This window comes from Gobio gobio (genome assembly GCF_949357685.1).
Source record: "Gobio gobio genome assembly, chromosome: 11".
In the NCBI taxonomy this organism is placed as follows: domain Eukaryota; kingdom Metazoa; phylum Chordata; class Actinopteri; order Cypriniformes; family Gobionidae; genus Gobio; species Gobio gobio.
The window spans coordinates 38,685,751-38,705,348 of NC_137104.1; the positions used below are offsets into that span (position 1 = coordinate 38,685,751).

Genomic DNA, 19,598 nt, shown 5'->3' on the forward strand with positions numbered 1-19,598 from the left:
TTGTACATTAAATATTTATTCATATGTATCATTTTTGTCCAAGACAAACCGTTCAAAAGACATATCCATCAAAGTTTGCACACATACATTTTAATTGAAATATTGACAATTAAATAGAACAACCAAATAAAAAGACCCAATGAAAGACCACAATTAGAAGGGTTGAGATAAAACAAAGAGAGACAAATATATGTTTTTAAAACTGGACAGTTCTGTTAACAATCATTAATATTATTTCATCACACCATAACTAAACCATTACATCAGAGCGTTGAATGTGTGTTGCATCACAATGGAAAGAGTGCTGACTATAAACAATCCTATGAAGCTCCTTCAAGGTGAGAAGAAGCTTGCATGGTTATAAATAGCATCATTTTATAAATCACCAAACCAACCTGATTTAACATGTCAGTAAATGTAACAGTTGGATTCGTGAAAAGGAATTCAGGCCAAATATTTAGTGACATTACCAATTGCGTTATTGCTATTTCATCATGTACAGAGAACACAGATTTGACACTGGTTGTTAAAAATGGATTGGAGACAAAACCATAAAGAGAAAATATCACTTGGGGTAAGTTTTCAGGCTTTATACAGTATATAGTCAGTGCTTGATCTATTAGTTTTGCTGTGCCAAATCTTTACAAAAAGTATAACCCTTGTAGAAATTTTGGTCCAGAGACCCCGCAACTGGCAAGCTCTGTGATTTCATGTGTTCTTGGCGAATAAAGAGGCACAATCACACCCACACATACAGTTTTAACACTCTTAAACACACATTTTACAGTATATATCTCAATATAACTTCAATATAGGCTTGTTGGGCCCTTAAAAAGGGATTTTATCTGTCTGAGAACAGCACCATCAGAAAAGGCACATTCCACTAACTCATCTGCCCAAAGGATGAATCTTCACCTCAACAAAGTCAGGAAAATAAAGTCAAGCAGCAAATACTCTAGGCTTGAAGGAAACTATCACTCATCTATTCAGACAGCAATAATGTGACGAGGCGTAATAATAACGCCTACAGGCGTTTTCAAATGTGCTTGTGTGTGAATTGCCCTGTTTTTAAATCAACTAAAATGGAAATATCTGAGGCGGTACCTTCATGTCAAGTCGATAAAAGCAATAAAGCGTACGAATAAAAAGAGGGCTGAAGGTTCATCCCTTTGTGAGCAACGTCATTTCTGTCATAAATACCATAGGACGAGGCTGAGACACTCACAAACGACTTTCGAAAAACAATACGAGACGAATTTACTAGTCAATAGTCTATTGCATATTAGCCCAATTTATATTAGTCACTATCATGATTAACATCACTATCTTTCATAGACTTTGTTAGCAAAAATAATTGATGTGCATTATGCAGTTCCGTGATTTAAAAATATACAAATACACTTCTCAAAATGCTTTAAGGTATCCGCAGTCCAGCTTTAAGCCAAGGGGTGGAGAGTGTCATGTCACAGTTGTAGTGGGAGGTGCCGTTTAAGCCACACCCACTAACCAGAATAGCACCACCCCTATGCAATGCCCCACCGACTTTTTTGCAAATTATTCCGTGGCAACTTCAGAAGGCTGTATAAGCTGCCATCTAAAGCCAAACATGCATATGGGTGCAGGTTCTACTGATCACTCCCCTTATTCAAGTAAGTTCAAATGCTGGTAGCGGCAGAGAAGTAACAGTTCTCAGCACATTGAAACAAAAGAAAAAGATCTGGAGCGATTTGACATTAGCAGAACTAAATTCCAGTTAACTCGCTAAAACTGTTTGAATATAAGAACAAGCATGTGGGTCTGGTAATTTGCCAAAATGGAGTATTTCTGTTTCGAAAAATAAGCGAGCTAACCGAACATCACACTCTGAAAAAAACCCAAACAAGGCTCTAAAATCCTGGTGAAACACTCCATGACAAGTATTCGCAGGAAATGTGGAGCAGACAGAGATTAGTGTGGTTAACATCCCCCGAATTACAGCACCACACCTCTTAGCACCTCGGGCATTCCGCCAGATCTGAGACTGTACAGCTTTTTAAGTGCAGCAATATATTTGTCAGTCATCTCTCTCTTGCTCTCTCTCCACGTATAAAAGCAGATGTAGTTATGTAAAATAGCAGCTACACTGGTCAAGACGTATTTGTGGCTATAGGGCGAAAAGACCACAGTGCCATTCACATTAAGAGCGATGTGAAAGTGTGCCAGAGGCCACAGAGTTAACAAATATAACCCTCCACCTAAACCGCGATCCAAATGCCTTTACTCAATACTCCCTACCACCCCTGTTTTCCGAGGCACATTGGTTTGGTCTGTGTGGAATGCAAGTTGAATACACAGGGGCTATGAAAAAGCAGGGGTTTGAAGAAAAGAGATCCAAATAAAGTGTTTTAAAGTTCAAACGAATGTTTGAAAAGAACGTTTGAAAGTTCAAACAAATGTTTAAAAAGAACATTTGAACCGTTTGAATTTTCAAATGTTCGTTTTGAATTTTCAAAAGAAAGTTTGAAAGTTCAAATGAATGTTTGAAAAGAAGGTTTGAAAGTTCAAACATTGAAAAGAATGTTTGAAAATTCAAAACAAACATTTGAAAATTCGAACGTTCAAAAGAAAGTTTAAAGTTCAAACAACGATTTGAATATTCAAAGTACAAAAGTGTGAAAATGAGTGAAAAATAAAAGTTCAAAGAGCTTTTGAAAGTTCAAAGGAATGTTTGAAAATTCAAAGAGCCTTTTAAAGTTTGAACTTTCAAAACCATGTTTGAAAGTTCAAAAGACTTCGAATCAAATTGCCCTCAACAACAAAATGACCTCAATAACAACAGTTTCAATAGCTAAGTATCTGTCCAACCATATGTACATGCCACTTACTTTAAATATATATTCATTTAAAACGTACCCCAATAGAATTGCATTTTAGGGATACCTCCTATAAAACAGGCACTTTGTCTCATTTGATTTTTTACATTAAAAGGTTTGTCCAAGATCTTAATAGCAAACGGAGCCTTTTCCATACAACATATCCATGAGAGTAACCATCTCCTCTGTAAACTCAACCCAGCATTCCAGCCATAAAACACATCATTCATTTCAATAAAACCGGCCATATCCATGGCGTTCAAGTTCACTTACACAATGCCACATACAACAAAACATTTTTTAAATGAAATCATTCACTCATAAGGTACTGTTTGCATTGTATAATGAAAGTCTACGACAGAGCCGTCAATAATTGGCTTATTGCACTAAAAGGCTTATGGGACAGTTTTTGTCATAGTTCACAGGGCTAAAATGCGAAACTGGTAAGTTAAATAGATAATTTACAGATGCACCAAGTTAAAAGCAACATTATAAATAAGCTCAAAGAACAAATGAGAAGGAAATGTCTAACAGCTGTAAAGTGAATATCAATGGATAACAGGCCTCTGGGTCGCCTTGGGTGGAATTATACGCGCGCACACATCCGTCGAGTGCGTTACAGTCACGCTCTGACTGAATCCAACACTTGCGTTGTAAGCGCACACAAAGCGGCACCAAGCACTCAACGCACATACAAAACGGTGACTACTTGGAAACTTTTTACCAACCCTTGAGTTTCAAAGTTCAAAGTTCCTCTTTTGGTGATTCTGCAGCCCTTAGCTAATCTGTCAACTCTACTTAATGAGCGAGCCAGGAAGGAAACCGTCAGGAACCGCAAGGTGCAACATTTTCCAGGCAGTGCATGGACCAGAAAGTTAATGTATCACAGAGGTATCAAGAATCATTTGAAAGACTGTGGAATCGGAAGAAAAGTGGTGCCTCCAATGTTCAGAAAAGCAGTAGAAGACATGGACACATAGCAAAATGAGATGAAAAGGGACAAATATGGATCTCCGACTGGTTGGGACAAAATGGAATGACATTTCAGTCGTCTTTTTTTGCTGATGCTAGGCTAGATTTTTCTGGGAAAACATGATTTACTAGTTACTGATACAATATCAAGACTGGTCACAGACTAGGGCAATAAACGTCCAGAGGAACAGTGCAGGACCTACAGTATTATATCATAGCAAACTATTAGCAAAACCTTGCACTGCCCTCTAGTGGCATTCCTCCAAAATCCGACTTCACCAAACCTAATAGAATACTAACCCTAAACCAAAGGTGTTCCAAAGATTAGCTTCAAGCTGAACCTGGAGATATTGATGTCCAGCTTTATGTGTGAAACTGAACTCTGTAGAAGAAATCGGCATGAGCAGGGCTAATCACACCTGTCCTAAAGAAATAACACTGCCTCATTCGCTGATCTAGCATGATTCGATCGAGCAAACCTTTAAGCTTGGTTTTGTGACCCAAGCAGGCAAAATTAACAGTTAAACAGATCTACAAATCTAATAAATAATGATATAGCTGCAATCGACATATTAAAAACAATCAGTAAGCGAAGGAGATTGGAAAGATTGGCTGTTTTTCTATTGCATAACAGTGCTAGTTCCTCCTGTAAGTTCTGTTACATTTGGTTCTCGTTAGCAGCCTGTGATTGGGAGAAGCCCTCCTCCGCTAAGTGCACGATGACCGGCGATTGACAGGTCGGTGGAGGCGGGGCTAAGCAAAGTACATGGTCCTCAGAGTGTCGTGATGGATCTGCACAGCTTTGGCCAGGGCCTGAGGATCTCGGCCATTACTCTGGCCCGACACGTGACTGCCTTCCGCGCTGTGAAAGAGGAGAAAGCAATGAGCAGAGGCCTAAATTTACACTATGAAATCATACATTTTCCCTGACATACCAAAGAGATACAACTTTATACAGTGTGTACACTACTGTTCAAAAGTTTGGGGTCAGTAAGATTTTTTGGTTTTGAAAGAAATTAATACTTTATTTCAGCAAAGATGAAACATTTAAGATGCTGTGCAACGAGATCGGTTGGCTAGTTGGTCCAGTTATGCCGCCCCATCGCAAAATCTTTTTTTGATGCGCATAGAGGAATTTTTTTCGTTAAATGCGTTTCCAACATAGTTTATGTGCATGGTTTTTTTTTTATCGGATAAAAAAAAAAAAAATCCGATAAAATTATTTTTATGCACATTTTTAGAATTTATGCGGTGTTTCCATCCAGCATTTTTTATGCGATATAAATATATAATAGGTGGATGGAAACGTAGCTAGTAAGATATTTGTAATGTACCAAGTTTTTTTATTTTAAAAATAAATAAATTAAATAAAAATAATTATTAATGCAATGCATATATATATATATATATAAATTTTTTTTATTAATTTTTTTTAATAGAAATCCTTAGTAACATTATTCTTGAGCAACAAATCAGTATATTAAAATGATCTCTGAAGGATCATGTGACACTAAATACTCGAGTAATGATGCTGAAAATTCAGCTTTGCCAACAAAGGAATGAATTACATTTTAAAATATATTAAAATAGAAAACAGCTATTTTAAATTGTAATCATATTTCACAATATTACTGCTTTTACTTTATTTCTGATTGAATAAATGTAGCCTTGGTGAGCATAAGAGACTTCTTTCAAAACCATTTAAAAAAAAAAAAAAATTTAAATTAATTTTAATATTCTTACAGATCACAAACTTTTTAACACATTGTACACAGTAGTAGAGTGCAATCAATAATACATAAAAAAAAGTGTTAGTGAAACAGAGAAAAAGGAATTTTAGCGCTCAAGAGTTGTGAAAATGGATAGTCCAATGTTCTGGTGTCGAAATAAAAGACTTTTATATGCTATTGCAGAAAACCTGAGATTTTATGAATCTGACTCTGTCTTTTAGGTGGTTAACTTGAATAATTCAACTTCCTGGATTCAAACCGAAACTTTGAATCATTGAAATTAAAACTATTTTGGCTCACTTTAACAAAGGAGCGCCTATGGAAACCAAGAATATGCAAAGCCTATTCAAATCAATGTGATTGACATCCTCTAAAAGCCTTTCATTTAAACAACTAGAATTTCTACTTATATGTACCTAGACACCGTCAACCAGGCCAGTAAGCCCCTCACCTGTCATGCTCTTTATCCACTAAATGGTAACGGGCTCTAAAGGCCACCAGGTGGGCATAGTAGGCTGGCGCAGGGATGGAGACGGAGCGGGTACAGCGCACGTATGTGTGGCACAGCTGGTAGGTCAAGAGCTGGAACTCATCGGCTGTAAAGCAGTTGTCGTCCCATAGCACGTGGTAATGTGAAGGTCGGCTTGTACCCTGGGTAAATGGGGTTAAATAATCATTTCGATGAGATGCAATAGGCTCACTTCTTTCAATTTATGTAATTGTGAATGCAATTAATCACTCAATCAATCAATATAGCAGGCAATAATGCAGTAAAAAAGGCCTAAAAATGCACTCATGGCTGTTTGTGTGTGTTTATACCTGTATTCCAGCATGACTGCACAGATAAAAGTCAAATTCATATGGATGGGTGATATCAGTGTCAACTGTGGTACCTGCTGGAATGTTACCACTCCGGCCCACCTTTAAAAATAAATACAAGTAAAAGTGAGTGTGCGAGTTACAAAAGTGACAAAAAGTGACAGTTTTCAAGAGAACTCTCTCATATTCACCCTCTCAGTACGGTCAGCGCAGAAGAGACGAGTGTGGTGACGTTTCTGTACGACGATGTAGGTGATTCCCGGTTGATATTCCTTCTCAAGGCTGATGCAAGCTTCACGTATGGCCAGCAACTCATAGTACAGCACCTGGAAGGAAAGGCATAAGCTGCACATTTAAAAAAAATCCAATTTAAGACCTTTTTAAGACCCGAACAAATGGAAGTGAATACTTTATGTAAGAAGGCTAAGGGAAGAGAGGGGAGCGCTGGAGAGCCTCACCTGTCTGAACTGTCCCTCAGACACACCATCCCTGTAGAAGATGATTCTGGTTGGTTTGTAGTGGGTGGACTTGTAGAACTGGATGAGCAGCTCTCGCACCATGGACGCCAGGTCTTGAATCACTTCCTGTCTGGGCCTCTGGACACGGACTGTAGCACAGTACCTGCTGGGGTGAGCGTCCATGCTACCCACCACCTGTTCATTGACAAATTTGAAGTGAGGAGAGGGAGAAGAATTGCACATTTCTTTGCAAAATTTTTTTTTTTTTAAAGGAACATCTGTTCTCTTCTCTAATGACAGGAGAACCTGTCACTTACATAGGATCCAATCAATGATTGTATTGTTCGAAAAGCCATTTCACTCATATATGTCACAAGAGGGAATAAAAGACTAGATCACAACTTCCGTTCCATGCCGACTTTAAAATATCTACATCTGTTCAACAATTTTCAGGTTCCTTAATATTAGTATACGACTTGAGTATATTTTTTAAACAAATGTGTATATGATGAAATTGTAAAGTATCCGATATGAAAGGTTTGTATATGAGGTCTGTCTTTCTCACAGCTGCAATGGACGGTTTCTTGCCATCTCCTGCGGGCGGATGAGTGACATCAGCTCCCAGAAAAATGACGGGCTGCTGGAAAACAGTTGGGCTAAAAAACAAACAACATAAATTCACACAAACAAGGTGTTTAGTACATTTCAGGAAAGTGTGTTCTAACCAGGGAATCAAGTTTGTAGTGTGAATGGAATAGACGTTCGATTTCGATTCACTTTTGATTTCTCTTACCGCTGATGGGGTACCAATATGTTGTTGATGCCGCCAAGTTTGACGTTGATCTTGAGACACAGGTTGGAGAGGGTCTGAGGGGAGGTCTTCACCACATTCTTCACCTGAACGCACTGAGTTGCCATTCCCAGAAGAGTGTCGCCAACACGTTTCACTTCCGCTGGAGAACGAGAGCACAGACTTCAGTGCAACAGCCAACAGCTCATGGGAGAATGGACGCCAAATTTAATTCATTTTATTTGATAAAAACAATTGCCAAGGCTGTGTACTAAGGACACCAAGATGCCGCCGAGAATGACTGATGTGTTACAAGCTCCTACCCAGTTTGGCTTCTTTTTTTTTTTTGTCTATAATTTTCATGTTTTTTTGTGTTGGAGGTCGCATTGTATATTGTTTACTATTTGTATCCGAGTCCCTTAATATGTATACTGTGTATATTGAAATATGTGTATACTATTAATACTGTACACGTGTCTATTGTGTATATACCATATACCGGTACTTGTTATCCATACTGCCATGCTGTGGAGATTGCCCCGAAACATGTATACTTGTGTTTAAGGTGTTGTGCAAATAATTTGATTTGATTTGACACAGGTACAGACTGTACAATATCTTGAACTGTTACAAACATCTGGGTGTCAGCTATACAAACAACACATTTTCTGTGCACTATCCTGTATAATACTGAATCATATTTCATTACAATATACAGTGCATCCGGAAAGTATTCACAGCGCTTCACTTTTTCCACATTTTTTTATTTCAAAATGGATTAAATTAATTAAATTAAAGGCACCTGAAGGACTCTCAGACCATGAGAAACAAAATTCTCTGGTCTGATGAAACAAAGATCGAACTCTTTGTCCTGAATGGCAAGCATCATGTCTGGAGGAAAACTAGGCAACGCTCATCACCTGGCCAATACCATCTCTACAGTGAAGCATGGTGGAGGCAGCATCATGCTGTGGGGATATTTTTTAGCAGCAGGAACTGGGAGACTAGTCAGGATCGAGGGAAAGATGAATGCAACAATGTACAGAGACATCCTTGATAAAAACCTGCTCCAGAGCACTCTGGACCTCAGACTGGGGCGAAGGTTCATCTTCCAACAGGACAACGACCCTAAGCACACAACCAAGATAACAAAGGAATCGCTACGGGACAACTCTGTGAATGTCCTTGATGGTAAGTCCTTGCCATCCGTCGAGAGGGTAGGGGACCTGCAGTCATTTTCAGAGGACGAATCGTGCCTGGAATTCAGGGCGGCTGACTCTCACGTGATCCTGAGATCCCGGCCTGGATATGTGCCCAAGGTTCCCACCACTCCCTTCAGGGACCATGTGAACTTGCAAGTGCTGCCCTCAGAGGAAGCAGACCCATCCGTGGCTTTTCTTTGTCCTGTCTGCACTCTGCGGTTATACATGGACAGAACACATAGCTTTAAGACCTCAGACCAGCTCTTCATCGGTTACGGAGGCCAGCAGAAGGGAAAGGCTGCCTACAAGCAGAGGTTAGTGTCTGGCGCCAGGCCTGACACTTGTATGCATTGAGGAACCGGTGCTAGGCTGGGTGTCCATATGTATTAATAGTATACACAAAGCCAGATCCCAGACTTGAACCCGATTGAACATCTCTGCAGAGATCTGAAAATGGCTGTGCACTGATGCTCCCCATCCAACCTGATGGAGCTTGAGAGGTCCTCCAAAGAAGAATGGGAGAAACTGCCCCAAAATAGGTGTGCCAAGCTTGTAGCATCATACTCAAAAAGACTCGAGGCTGTAATTGGTGCCAAAGGTGCTTCAACAAAGTATTGAGCAAATACATAAAGACATGTGATTTTTTTCCGTTTTTTTTATTTTTTTGCAAAGATTTCAAACAAATTTCTTTCACTTTGTCATTATGAAGTATTGTTTGTAGAATTTTGAGGAAAATAATGAATTTTATCCTTTTAGGAATAAGGCTGTAACATCACAAAATGTGGAAAAAATTAAGCGCTGTGAATACTTTCCAGATGAACTGTATAATTACAAATTTGACATATACACTACCATTCAAAACTTTCAATAAGATCAGTAAGATTTTTTTATAAAAAGAAATTGATACTTTCATTCTGCAAAGATGCATTAAATTGATCAAAACTGATAATAAAAACTTTTCCCATTCAAATAAATGTTTTTTTTTAAACTTTCTTTTCATTAAATACTCCTGTATCATGGTTTCAAAAATATTATAATTAAAAATAAATATTAAAACATAATAAAAAAATATATATTTAACAAAAAAATTAAGCAGCACAAGGGTTTTCAACATTATTATTAATAATAATAATAATAATAATAATAATAATAATAATAATAATAATAATAATAATAATAATAATAAGAAATGTTTCTTGTACACCAAATCAGGATCCTATTACAATGAAGACTGGATTAATAGTTGCTGAAAACTCAGCTTTGCCATCACAGTAACAATAAATACAATTTTAAATACATTTTAAAATTAACAATGTTTCACAATATTACTTTTGATTTTTGATCCAATATAAATCTAAAATAAGGGACTTCTTTAAAAAAAAAAATTCTTGCCAATCACAAAAATTAACAGTAGAGTATATTTATTTTGTTGTAATCAGAAATAATAAATATTTGCTGTAAACAAATGTTTTACTAACCCATGCATGAACAAATTGTTAAATAATACATAGTTGAATCAGAGGTTTAATATCGATATTGATTCACAGTAAAAAAGTCCAAGTCATAATTCAAGGCCACTAATCTAATCTAATCACAAGGTCTTTAGGAAGTTTATGACCAAATAAAAAGCACATTAACACGAGCCGGAATCTGTCCATATATAATTACCATAGACAGGAGTTTTCCCAGGCAGTATGACGATGATGAGTTGTAGGCCAGCATAGGTGTTTTTTAGGTGACGGAACATGGGCTCCACATTATCTGCTCCCTGAGCGTATTTGCAGAAACATGGCTGGCCCTGTATGGGCATCCCTGCATCCTTAGAGATCTTCCGCAGCTGGTCTGTAAAGCCCCTGCAAAAAGACAAAGAGAGATGTTTCAGTATTTCTGTTTTAATTCCGGTAATAAATAGTGCTTTGTTAATGACCAAAAGATGGAGAAAGCTTTACTTGAGAACTTCCTCTCTGCATTGTCTCTGAGTGGCAAAGCAAGCAATGGCCCACATCTTGATCTCCACACCAGTGTGAAACTGCTTGCCTCTCATGTCCCACACTCCATGGCTTGGGGTGGCTACTGTACGATTCTGTAACAAATTTGTCTTAATTTACTGAGATCAAATAGTGTACAGACAGTATAGGATGTTAATGTTTGGCCAAACTTTACAGTATACAGTGATACGACAGCTGGGAAAAAAACCTCAAGGTTCTCACTTTGGGATCTTAAAAGGATAGCTCACCCAAAAATGAAAATTCTGCCATCATTTACTCACCCTCAAACTGTTCCAAACCTGTATGAACTTCTTTGTTCTGCTGACGACAAAATATATTTGAAAGAATATGGGTAACCAAACAGTTGATGAGCCCCATTGACTTCCATAGTATTTAAAATATATTATTTTGCATTCAGCAGACGAAAGAAATTCATACAGGTTTGGAACAACTTGAGGGTGAGTAAATGATGACATAATTGTCATTTTTGGGTGAACTATCCCTTTAAAGCAAATGCTAATTGTTGGTCTATATTGAAAAATATTGAACATGTGAACAATATATTTGATCACCATACCAATTCGTTTTCTCAAAGTTAGATAGTTAACTCAAAGAAGTGATGATCATTTACTCAAACTCTTGAAATTCCTTTTGTGGAACACAAAGGACTTTTTAAAGGGGCTTTCAAGATAAAAAAAAAAAATAACACCATAAAAATGTCTATACAACAATATTCTAAGTCTTGCTTACAGCAATAATCACCATTCACTTCCACTGCATGAAAAAGCAGCTTAGAAATTTGTCTTTGAATTTGTTATTTTGTGTTCCACAACAGAAAGTTTGGAGCTTAGGGTTTGCAAAGACATGAGGATAAGTAAATGATGACTTCCCATTTTTTTTTTTTAAATATTAACTTAATTGAACTATCCCTTGAAAAAAATTAAATAAAAATTAAACAGTTGTATAAAATCATACATTAAATGCTGCTTTATTAACATTCCTAAATAGCTACACATATCACAATAGTTACACTAAATCACACATAACACACAATAAAAACACATACAAAAAATGAGAAAAGAAATTGTATTTTCCAAATGCAAAACAATATTTGAAAACAGAACAAGCAATTGAACATGAGCAACAAACCTCATTCCATTTAAAGCAACAGACACAGCAACTAGGCCCGTTCACACCAAGGACGATAACGATAAAGATATAGTCAGTGTTGGGTAAGTTACTCTAATCTAATAACACTATTGAAGATGTAATTCACTTTTTTACTATACAAATTACTCTCTCCAAAAAGTATTTAATTACTTTCTAAATCCTATATCAACCTCGACTAGTTCAAGGATAGACATGAAACGGCGTTTAATTCATTCAAATAAATAATATAAAACTACATAAATTATTTTTATTAACTGAGCAAAGTATTACAAATGTGAGAAGGATACATAAAAACATGCATTCAATTTTTTTTATGCTATTTCCACTATTGTATTATATATAACTGTTCTACAGTCCACAGTATTTAGTTCAATTACAGTAACTGTAATTAAGTAAATCTCTTACTTTACTTTTTTAAAGTAAAGTGATAAGTAATTAAATGGCAGTACCTAATTACTTAGCAACTAGTTACACCCAACACTAGAAATAGTTAAAATCTAAAAATATCGTTCTAAATGTAAAGGAATAGCGGAGTGCACACAACTTTAATGATGACGACACAGAGAACGATATCGTTGGAATAATTTTCAGAACGATTGTTTCAGCTGATGAACGATAAAAACAGTGACAGCCAATCAGAGCTTGAGCATTTTAAGCAGCAGAAAATGTAACTGCAGCGCCACGCTATATCGTCCACTGGTGCGGATGCTAATAGTCATCATTATAGTTACCATTCTAGGTGTGAACGGGCCTTAACTCTCCTTACAAATTAGCATGCATCATAATTATATTATTAAATGTTAATTCTGGGCACAAACAATGCCCAATTTCTAGCCTTCTACTCAAACACAAACAAACATACGGCGCATGAGTGAAAGGGGGCGGGTACCATAAAGTGTTCAGAGCTCACCCTGCCGCCGTACTGCAGCATGGGGGCGGGCAGGACGCGACCCGTCACCTCCGCCATCTCGTCTCGCACACGGAACTGGAACTCCTGAACGAAGGGGTCCGAGTTGTAGTTGGCACTGCGCACCTATGATTTGAGCCAGAGATTTATACATTAAAGTTGGGACACAAGCCTTGTGATAGTGTTGGTTTTCCGCCATCTTCCATCATAAAGACTAGCAGAGATGTTGCAGAGTATCTTTTCTTTATTGTGTTAGTGAAGCGTTAAATAGCGAAACGCTGAACTCACCAGTCTGCTGATCTCCTCTTGTCTGTCCGGTGCCGAGCGAGCCGTGGCTTTGATCATGGTGGAGGTTTGGTTGTCAGTTAATTTCTTAATGCAGCGCTGGCCTGCCACAATGTTGCACACCTGAGTGGTGAAGAGGATGGCCAATATGGGCCCCATTAAAAAGGATCAAGACGACATCTAAAAAAAATCTTCTAAAAGTGCCGTTAAGTGTCTAGAAATGATGATGTTCAAAAATCCACAAATCAGGGAAGAGATGGCGGCTGCCATCTGCATGTGTGGAAGGAAATGGTAGCCAGCTTCCTGCTAACGTACAGTAAGTTATCAGATCTCTTGACTCTCACCTCCAAAGGCAGGTACGTGTGTTTCTGCTCCTGCCCCACTTGCAGGCAGGGCAGATGAGGGTACTTGAGCTGTAAGTTGTACTTTTCCCTGAAGTATTGCGCCACTGTTCTCTCTACGGTCTGTCCATTTTCCAGCTGTAGTGGAAACCTGACAAAGTTAAAAAAAAAAAAAAAAACAATGAATGGGCCACTGGAAAACTAGCTTTAAACTAAATTGAAAAGATTCTTGTGTTATGAAGTGTTTGCTTCATAACATAAACAGGACAGTAAATATTTTTTTTAAGTGACAAAGTACAGACTTATTGACCTGTCTGCTAACTGAGACACAACCTCACATTATCATAAGAAAGATTAATAAAAGTTGCATATACACTTACGTCTGGTGGCTGGCCGGCCGTCGAGTAACATTACACACCCTGTACTTCCTCCGCATGGTGCCACAGTGGGTGACCTCCACCTTTAGACCTGATGAGAGGAGAAGATCAAATTTACACCACTATTCAGAGACAACTGGTCAGTTTACAGCTCAGCACAAGACTAATATAGGTCTAAGAGTATTTTCACTGTTAAATCAACTACAGCAAACATCATGTATCAAGTTCCAAAATATAATTTATGCAAAAAATCTGAGAAACATTTTGCGATTAAGGATTAATTATCTCACCATGTATCCAAGAGAACAAAATTGTCACTTACACATCTTTGTTTCCATTCAGCATTATGTTATCCCAAAATGTGCATTAAAATATGTGAATGGAAACCGGCTACTGATATATAACCATTTTACTTTGTTTTTGCAATTTTCTTTTATTTAATGTAAAAAACCAGCAGTATTGTGAAATATTATTACAATTTATAATAACTATTTTATGTGTGAATATATATTCAAATGTAATTTATTCCTGTGATCAAAGCTGAATTTTCAGCATCATTACTCCAGTCTTCAGTGTCACATGTTCCTTCAGAAATCATTCTAATATACTGATTTAATGCTCAAGTAATATTTCTTATTATCAATGTTGAAAACGGTTGCTTACTATTTTTGAGGAACCATGATATTTTTTACTCAGGATTTTTTGATCAATAGAAAGTTCAAAAGAACAGCATTTATTTGAAACACAATATTTTTGTAAAACTCTTCACTGTCAATTTCGAGCAATGTAATGCATCCTTTCCGAATAGAAGTATTAATTAAGCATTAAAAATCATAATGACCCTAAACTTTTGGAATATTGTCTTCAAGCTATACATATCATGAAATCCCTGGGGAATCAAACCCTTGGCATTGCTAGCGCTGCACTCTACTGTAAGAGTTACTATAATTCATAATGGAATTCTGACAATGGCTTTAGCTGTGGAAATGAATCAATATAGAGAAGTTACGACGAAGTAAATTCTTTAACTCGCCACCACGTTGCCCATTCACACAAACCTTTGATCTCTTTGGTGAATTTGACTCTGTGGGAATCGGTAAGAGGACGAGGCTGCTCATCGATGTTGTGGATATCCAGAACCTCACACATGAACTGAATCACAGGTTGAGCTTTGTAGAATGCTGTGGCAGACACTATGGGGAAAATAAAACTCGGTCAACGTTACATCAACCGTTAATTAAATAACAAACAAGTAATTTGCAGGTTTAATCCCCCCAAAATGTCCTGTAAACACTGTAATGCTATAGAAAATGGGACTTTCTGTTTGTCTGACCAATGAAAGATAGGGGAAAACATTTTTATTCAAAAAACTTTGATGACGTTAATGGCATTGAAATTGACAGGAATAGTTCACCGTAAAATGAAAATTCTGTTGTCGTTTACTCTCCCTCAACCTGTATGAGTTTCTTTCTTCTGCTGAACACAAAAGAAGATATTTTAAAGAATGTCAGTAATCAGACAGTTGATGGTATTGACTTTCATAGTAGGAAAAGAAAACTATGGAAGTCAATGGGGACCATCAACTTACCTTATTCTTTAAAATATCTTATTTTGTGTTCAGCAGAAGAAAGAAACTCATACAGGTTTGGAACAAGTTGAGAGAGTAAATGATGAAAGAACTTTCATTTTAGGGTGAACTATCCCTTTAAGAGAGAAGGTCATCATTTTATCTTTAATAACCACATCCAGATCATGTAACTGGATAATTCAAGCAAAAACTGTGATGTGTGTGTGTTATAATCTTTTCTGACATAGTTACCATCAATGTTCAACATCATCTTCCACATTGCTGGTCGTACTGATTGGTGGAAGCCAAACCACACCTCCCTCCCCCCACCCAGCGGGTGATCATAGCCCTCGGGGGAGGAGAAAAAAGACCGCCCCACTGGGGTGTACCTGAAGTAAGAGAGGAAAAAATAACAGATGTAACCTGCAGAACAAACATGTGCACTCCTAAATGATCCTTTATCTAACAGCCACACGCTAATCTTTAATGAAACAGCACTGCATCGCTGAAGACATAAGCACTTTGTGTTTTAATTGTATTAAATGCCCTTTATTATCAAGTAAGAATACTCATGGGGAACTCTTACCTCATAGAGGGCAGATGGCGCAGAACAACATCTACAGCGTGTACTGGATTGGTGCTGATTGGCTTATCCAGCTCCAGTGGATCAGTTGTGCTCCGCCCAGTGAGGACCTCATGCAGCATGTGCCAGCTGACCAGTGACACAAATTTAATGGTGACCTTGAACAGCCTGTCCTTCCCACCTTCGCCTGGCAAGGTCACATCCAGGTCCACCTACAGATATTCCACAAATTTGCATAAATGGGTTTTAAGTCATATAGGATAAAACGATAAAGGCATAGTCATGAAAAATGTTTAAAAGTAGATGTTCCTTGAAGTTGTTATTTTATATAATTGTCTTTTTTTATATAAAATTGTGCAATTGCGTTAGTCGGCATTAGGGATGCGAACAATCAATCGATGGTTGATTAATTGTCCATAATCGATAAAACTTAACGATGGTCGATTGAGCATGTTCATCATTAGAATGCAGTTTTGAGGCGCGTGCGGGTCATGCGCAAAACATGTGCAGCAGACACACAAGGAAAAATGTCACTCCTCTAAACATTGTCTTATGTTGTGTTTGGGCTCGTTCGAGACCACCTGCTCTAAATAAAGATATGCAATCTACTATGGTTTACTAATGTTTTGTGAGGAACCAAAACATGGCGCAAAAGAATCATGTGTATACGGTTTACATGTGCGTCGGCGGCTCTTTTTCATACAAATACTTGGTATAGTTTAATACACCTTGTATTCTGCTGTACTATGATTTTACATATCACATTTTCATGTAAAGCAGTTTTTTTCACGCCATGAAAATAGAGCACCTCTAATATACCAGCAAATTTAAAAACACTTCAGTGATCCCTATATTCACTGTAAAGCCAAGCTTCTAAGCTTTAAAAGACACCTATTTTGTGTTTGTTAAGCAAATGGTTGTTAACATGCTAACATAACATAACATAGCCGTCCCCGATTCGGAATTTAAGAGGTTATGTTTAGCAATTAATTGATTATGGGCATTAAACCGACATCCCTAGTCAGCATGAAGTGAAAATTAATTTATTTTCATCCATTTTTTAAAACGCCTGTTATTGATCTTAATGTGAATAATTCATTCATGCATATGTTTTATTTAATCTTTTTTATCTTTAAATCAAAATATCATAACTCAATCTTCTGGTGAAACACAGACTCTTGTGATGTATGCCAGACTTCTCCAATCATTTAGTCTGATTAAACCCTGCACCTGCAAGCTCACATTCATCTGCAATTTCAAAAACCTAACTACAGAACCAAGGCAACACCATAATTTTTTTCTTTGTGACAATTCATTAAAATCGGATGTACGTCACAATATGGAAGAAAAGATCTATCGATACTTCCTTTTCATCGCAACTTTAAAGCCGTGCACAACAACACTTTTTTAAATGATTTAATTACAGTAAAATCAAATGTTGATGCAGCACAATTCTTGAACATTCACAATATATTTTCATTGCATGGAATCAAATTAGATGTATAAAAAAATTAAATTAAAAAATTTATTTCCCTTTTTGACTTTCTGTAATTAATGGCATTCTATTTACCTGAACTGTGTTAACACTTTGACCTCTACCATCAAAATGTGTATTAGTTGAGACTAAATGACTCAAATTTTTAGGTAATGATAATAATAATAATAATATCCATTTGCTCATATGATGCTATTTTCCTTATTTGATGCTCATTTCATTATTTTGTGTATTGGGTGAAACAAAATAGGTTAACATGCTTTAATGTAAAAAAAAAAAAAAACACATTCTTTTTCAAATACGGTACACTCTTGCAGTACCTCTATTCCCATTCTGTCTGAAATTATCTGATTTCTACAAAGCTGGCCAGCTGACTCAGTGAATTGTGACTGGCCAAATATCTCAAGCGTGTGCTGGAAATGCAATTGTGAGCTTTAGCGTCCAATGCTTCTAAAGCAAATGTATGCAAACACAGTTAATAACGCCGTCTGTATTACAGTATCTGAGTCTGAGTCAGATTCTGCAAATGTGGATAATCAAGCAGATAGACTGGAACAAATTAAGCAGAGGCATTTTAGGCAGATCTAGAGATAGAATAAATTGTGGGACACTATGAGCTTGGTGACTTTGCAGTTCTTCATGCGCAAACAGATACAATACACACTACTGTAAAGGAAAAGGAAACAATAATAATATAATATATATATATATATATATATAACCGCATTAATGCAAACAATAATATGAATAAGACAATACATACAACAATCTAAATGCCAATCAAGATGCTGCTCTTTTAAGTTTTGATAATTTGGTAAGCCTATTGCAAACATTTACTGCAAATATTTGTAAAGAACTATATTGGTATCATAAAAGGAATATCATTATGAACATTTAATCAGGACATGTATCAAGGTCTAATTTGTACTTCCTACCAACCCTGGTGCCCATTTATATGTCTTACCCCCCCGGATGCCACTGGTAACGGCTGGGCGGTGTAAAGGCTTCTCTTGCCATCATAGACTGGTCTTCTGTCCCCAAAGATTGTCACCTTGAAGTGCTGCACCATGGTATCCACCACCTCCCTAGAAGACATAACAGAAAGAGTCATCATGGGTTTAATCAAACCAGTTTTCAATTTGACTATACATATTGATTCATTCAGGAGTCTCTTAGTTGTAAATATGCTGTTTGTAAAAGAAATAAGTATTGCAAACAATGTCAATAATATATTCTCAGTCTTTGGCACCTGTTAACACGCCGTGGACACTTTTCTGGCTTGATGTCCACCTCGTACAGGTAGACGTCCATCTTGGGGATGTCCACCTGGAAGCAGTTGGCCAGCAGCTTGATGGGCTTCCCCATGGTGCCATAGCCTGGCCTCCGAGGTACGGAGAACAGGGGCGCAGCCCCAACGGCTCCTGTCATGAAAATCAAAGGGGATTTCCATCAATACCAGTTCACAAAACTTAATTTATTAGTAGGACTTTCAACATCAGTTATTATTACCACTGAACTGAAAGTGAAAATCTAAACAAGCCCCCACAAGAAATGATGTGTAAAAGCATGCAGCCGAATCTCAAGCAATGACAACATTTGTGTGTACATATAAACGTTATTTCTCATCTGTCATCATTGACATTTCATGGAAATGAATTAATATCCAATTAATAATAGCGCAGCAAACACCCATTCGTTTCTTGACAATGATGTTCAAAAAGAAGGGGTATTATTAGTCTGATCAGGAAATTTCCTCTAAATGCCTACTCACTGGAAACAACACAACACTCAGCATCATCACACCACACATATTACAGATAACCCACACCTTTTACACATACCATTATAAATTCAAATCAAATAAATTCAGTCGGCTAAGATTTCCAAAGAAATCGACTTGAATATTGAAAAGCACACTTTTACAGATATTTCTGACATCCATTTCATATAGGTATGGGGACATTCCAAAGACATAATGATTTTTATACTGTACAAACGGTATATTCTATACCTAACCATCACAGAAAACTTTCTGCATTTACATTTTCAAAAAACATAATTC

General features: G+C 37.1%; 2 protein-coding genes across 3 annotated transcripts in view; one reads left to right on the forward strand and one right to left on the reverse strand.

Moving 5' to 3' along the window:
- LOC307133598 (craniofacial development protein 2-like) overlaps positions 1–19,598 on the forward strand; it is a 1,416,430-nt gene that overhangs the window by 155,598 nt on the left and 1,241,234 nt on the right. The gene's annotated exons all lie outside the window — the stretch shown is intronic.
- ago3b (argonaute RISC catalytic component 3b) overlaps positions 1–19,598 on the reverse strand; it is a 27,993-nt gene continuing 8,395 nt past the window's right edge. Inside the window, exons 2-19 of one of the 2 annotated variants that reach the window (XM_079828698.1) lie at positions 18,786–18,957; positions 18,501–18,621; positions 16,045–16,253; positions 15,711–15,847; positions 14,950–15,084; positions 13,895–13,982; positions 13,518–13,665; positions 13,177–13,296; positions 12,892–13,014; positions 10,773–10,906; positions 10,492–10,676; positions 7,625–7,784; positions 7,397–7,487; positions 6,832–7,026; positions 6,565–6,699; positions 6,374–6,475; positions 6,006–6,205; positions 1–4,686 (exon numbers count right to left, since the gene is read on the reverse strand). In XM_079828698.1, coding sequence (XP_079684824.1) covers positions 4,578–4,686; positions 6,006–6,205; positions 6,374–6,475; positions 6,565–6,699; positions 6,832–7,026; positions 7,397–7,487; positions 7,625–7,784; positions 10,492–10,676; positions 10,773–10,906; positions 12,892–13,014; positions 13,177–13,296; positions 13,518–13,665; positions 13,895–13,982; positions 14,950–15,084; positions 15,711–15,847; positions 16,045–16,253; positions 18,501–18,621; positions 18,786–18,957 — 2,564 coding nt within the window. In that variant the 3' untranslated portion in view covers positions 1–4,577. Of the gene's footprint in view, positions 4,687–6,005; positions 6,206–6,373; positions 6,476–6,564; positions 6,700–6,831; positions 7,027–7,396; positions 7,488–7,624; positions 7,785–10,491; positions 10,677–10,772; positions 10,907–12,870; positions 13,015–13,176; positions 13,297–13,517; positions 13,666–13,894; positions 13,983–14,949; positions 15,085–15,710; positions 15,848–16,044; positions 16,254–18,500; positions 18,622–18,785; positions 18,958–19,598 lie in introns of both variants that reach the window. The other variant, XM_079828697.1, reaches the window with a different exon arrangement.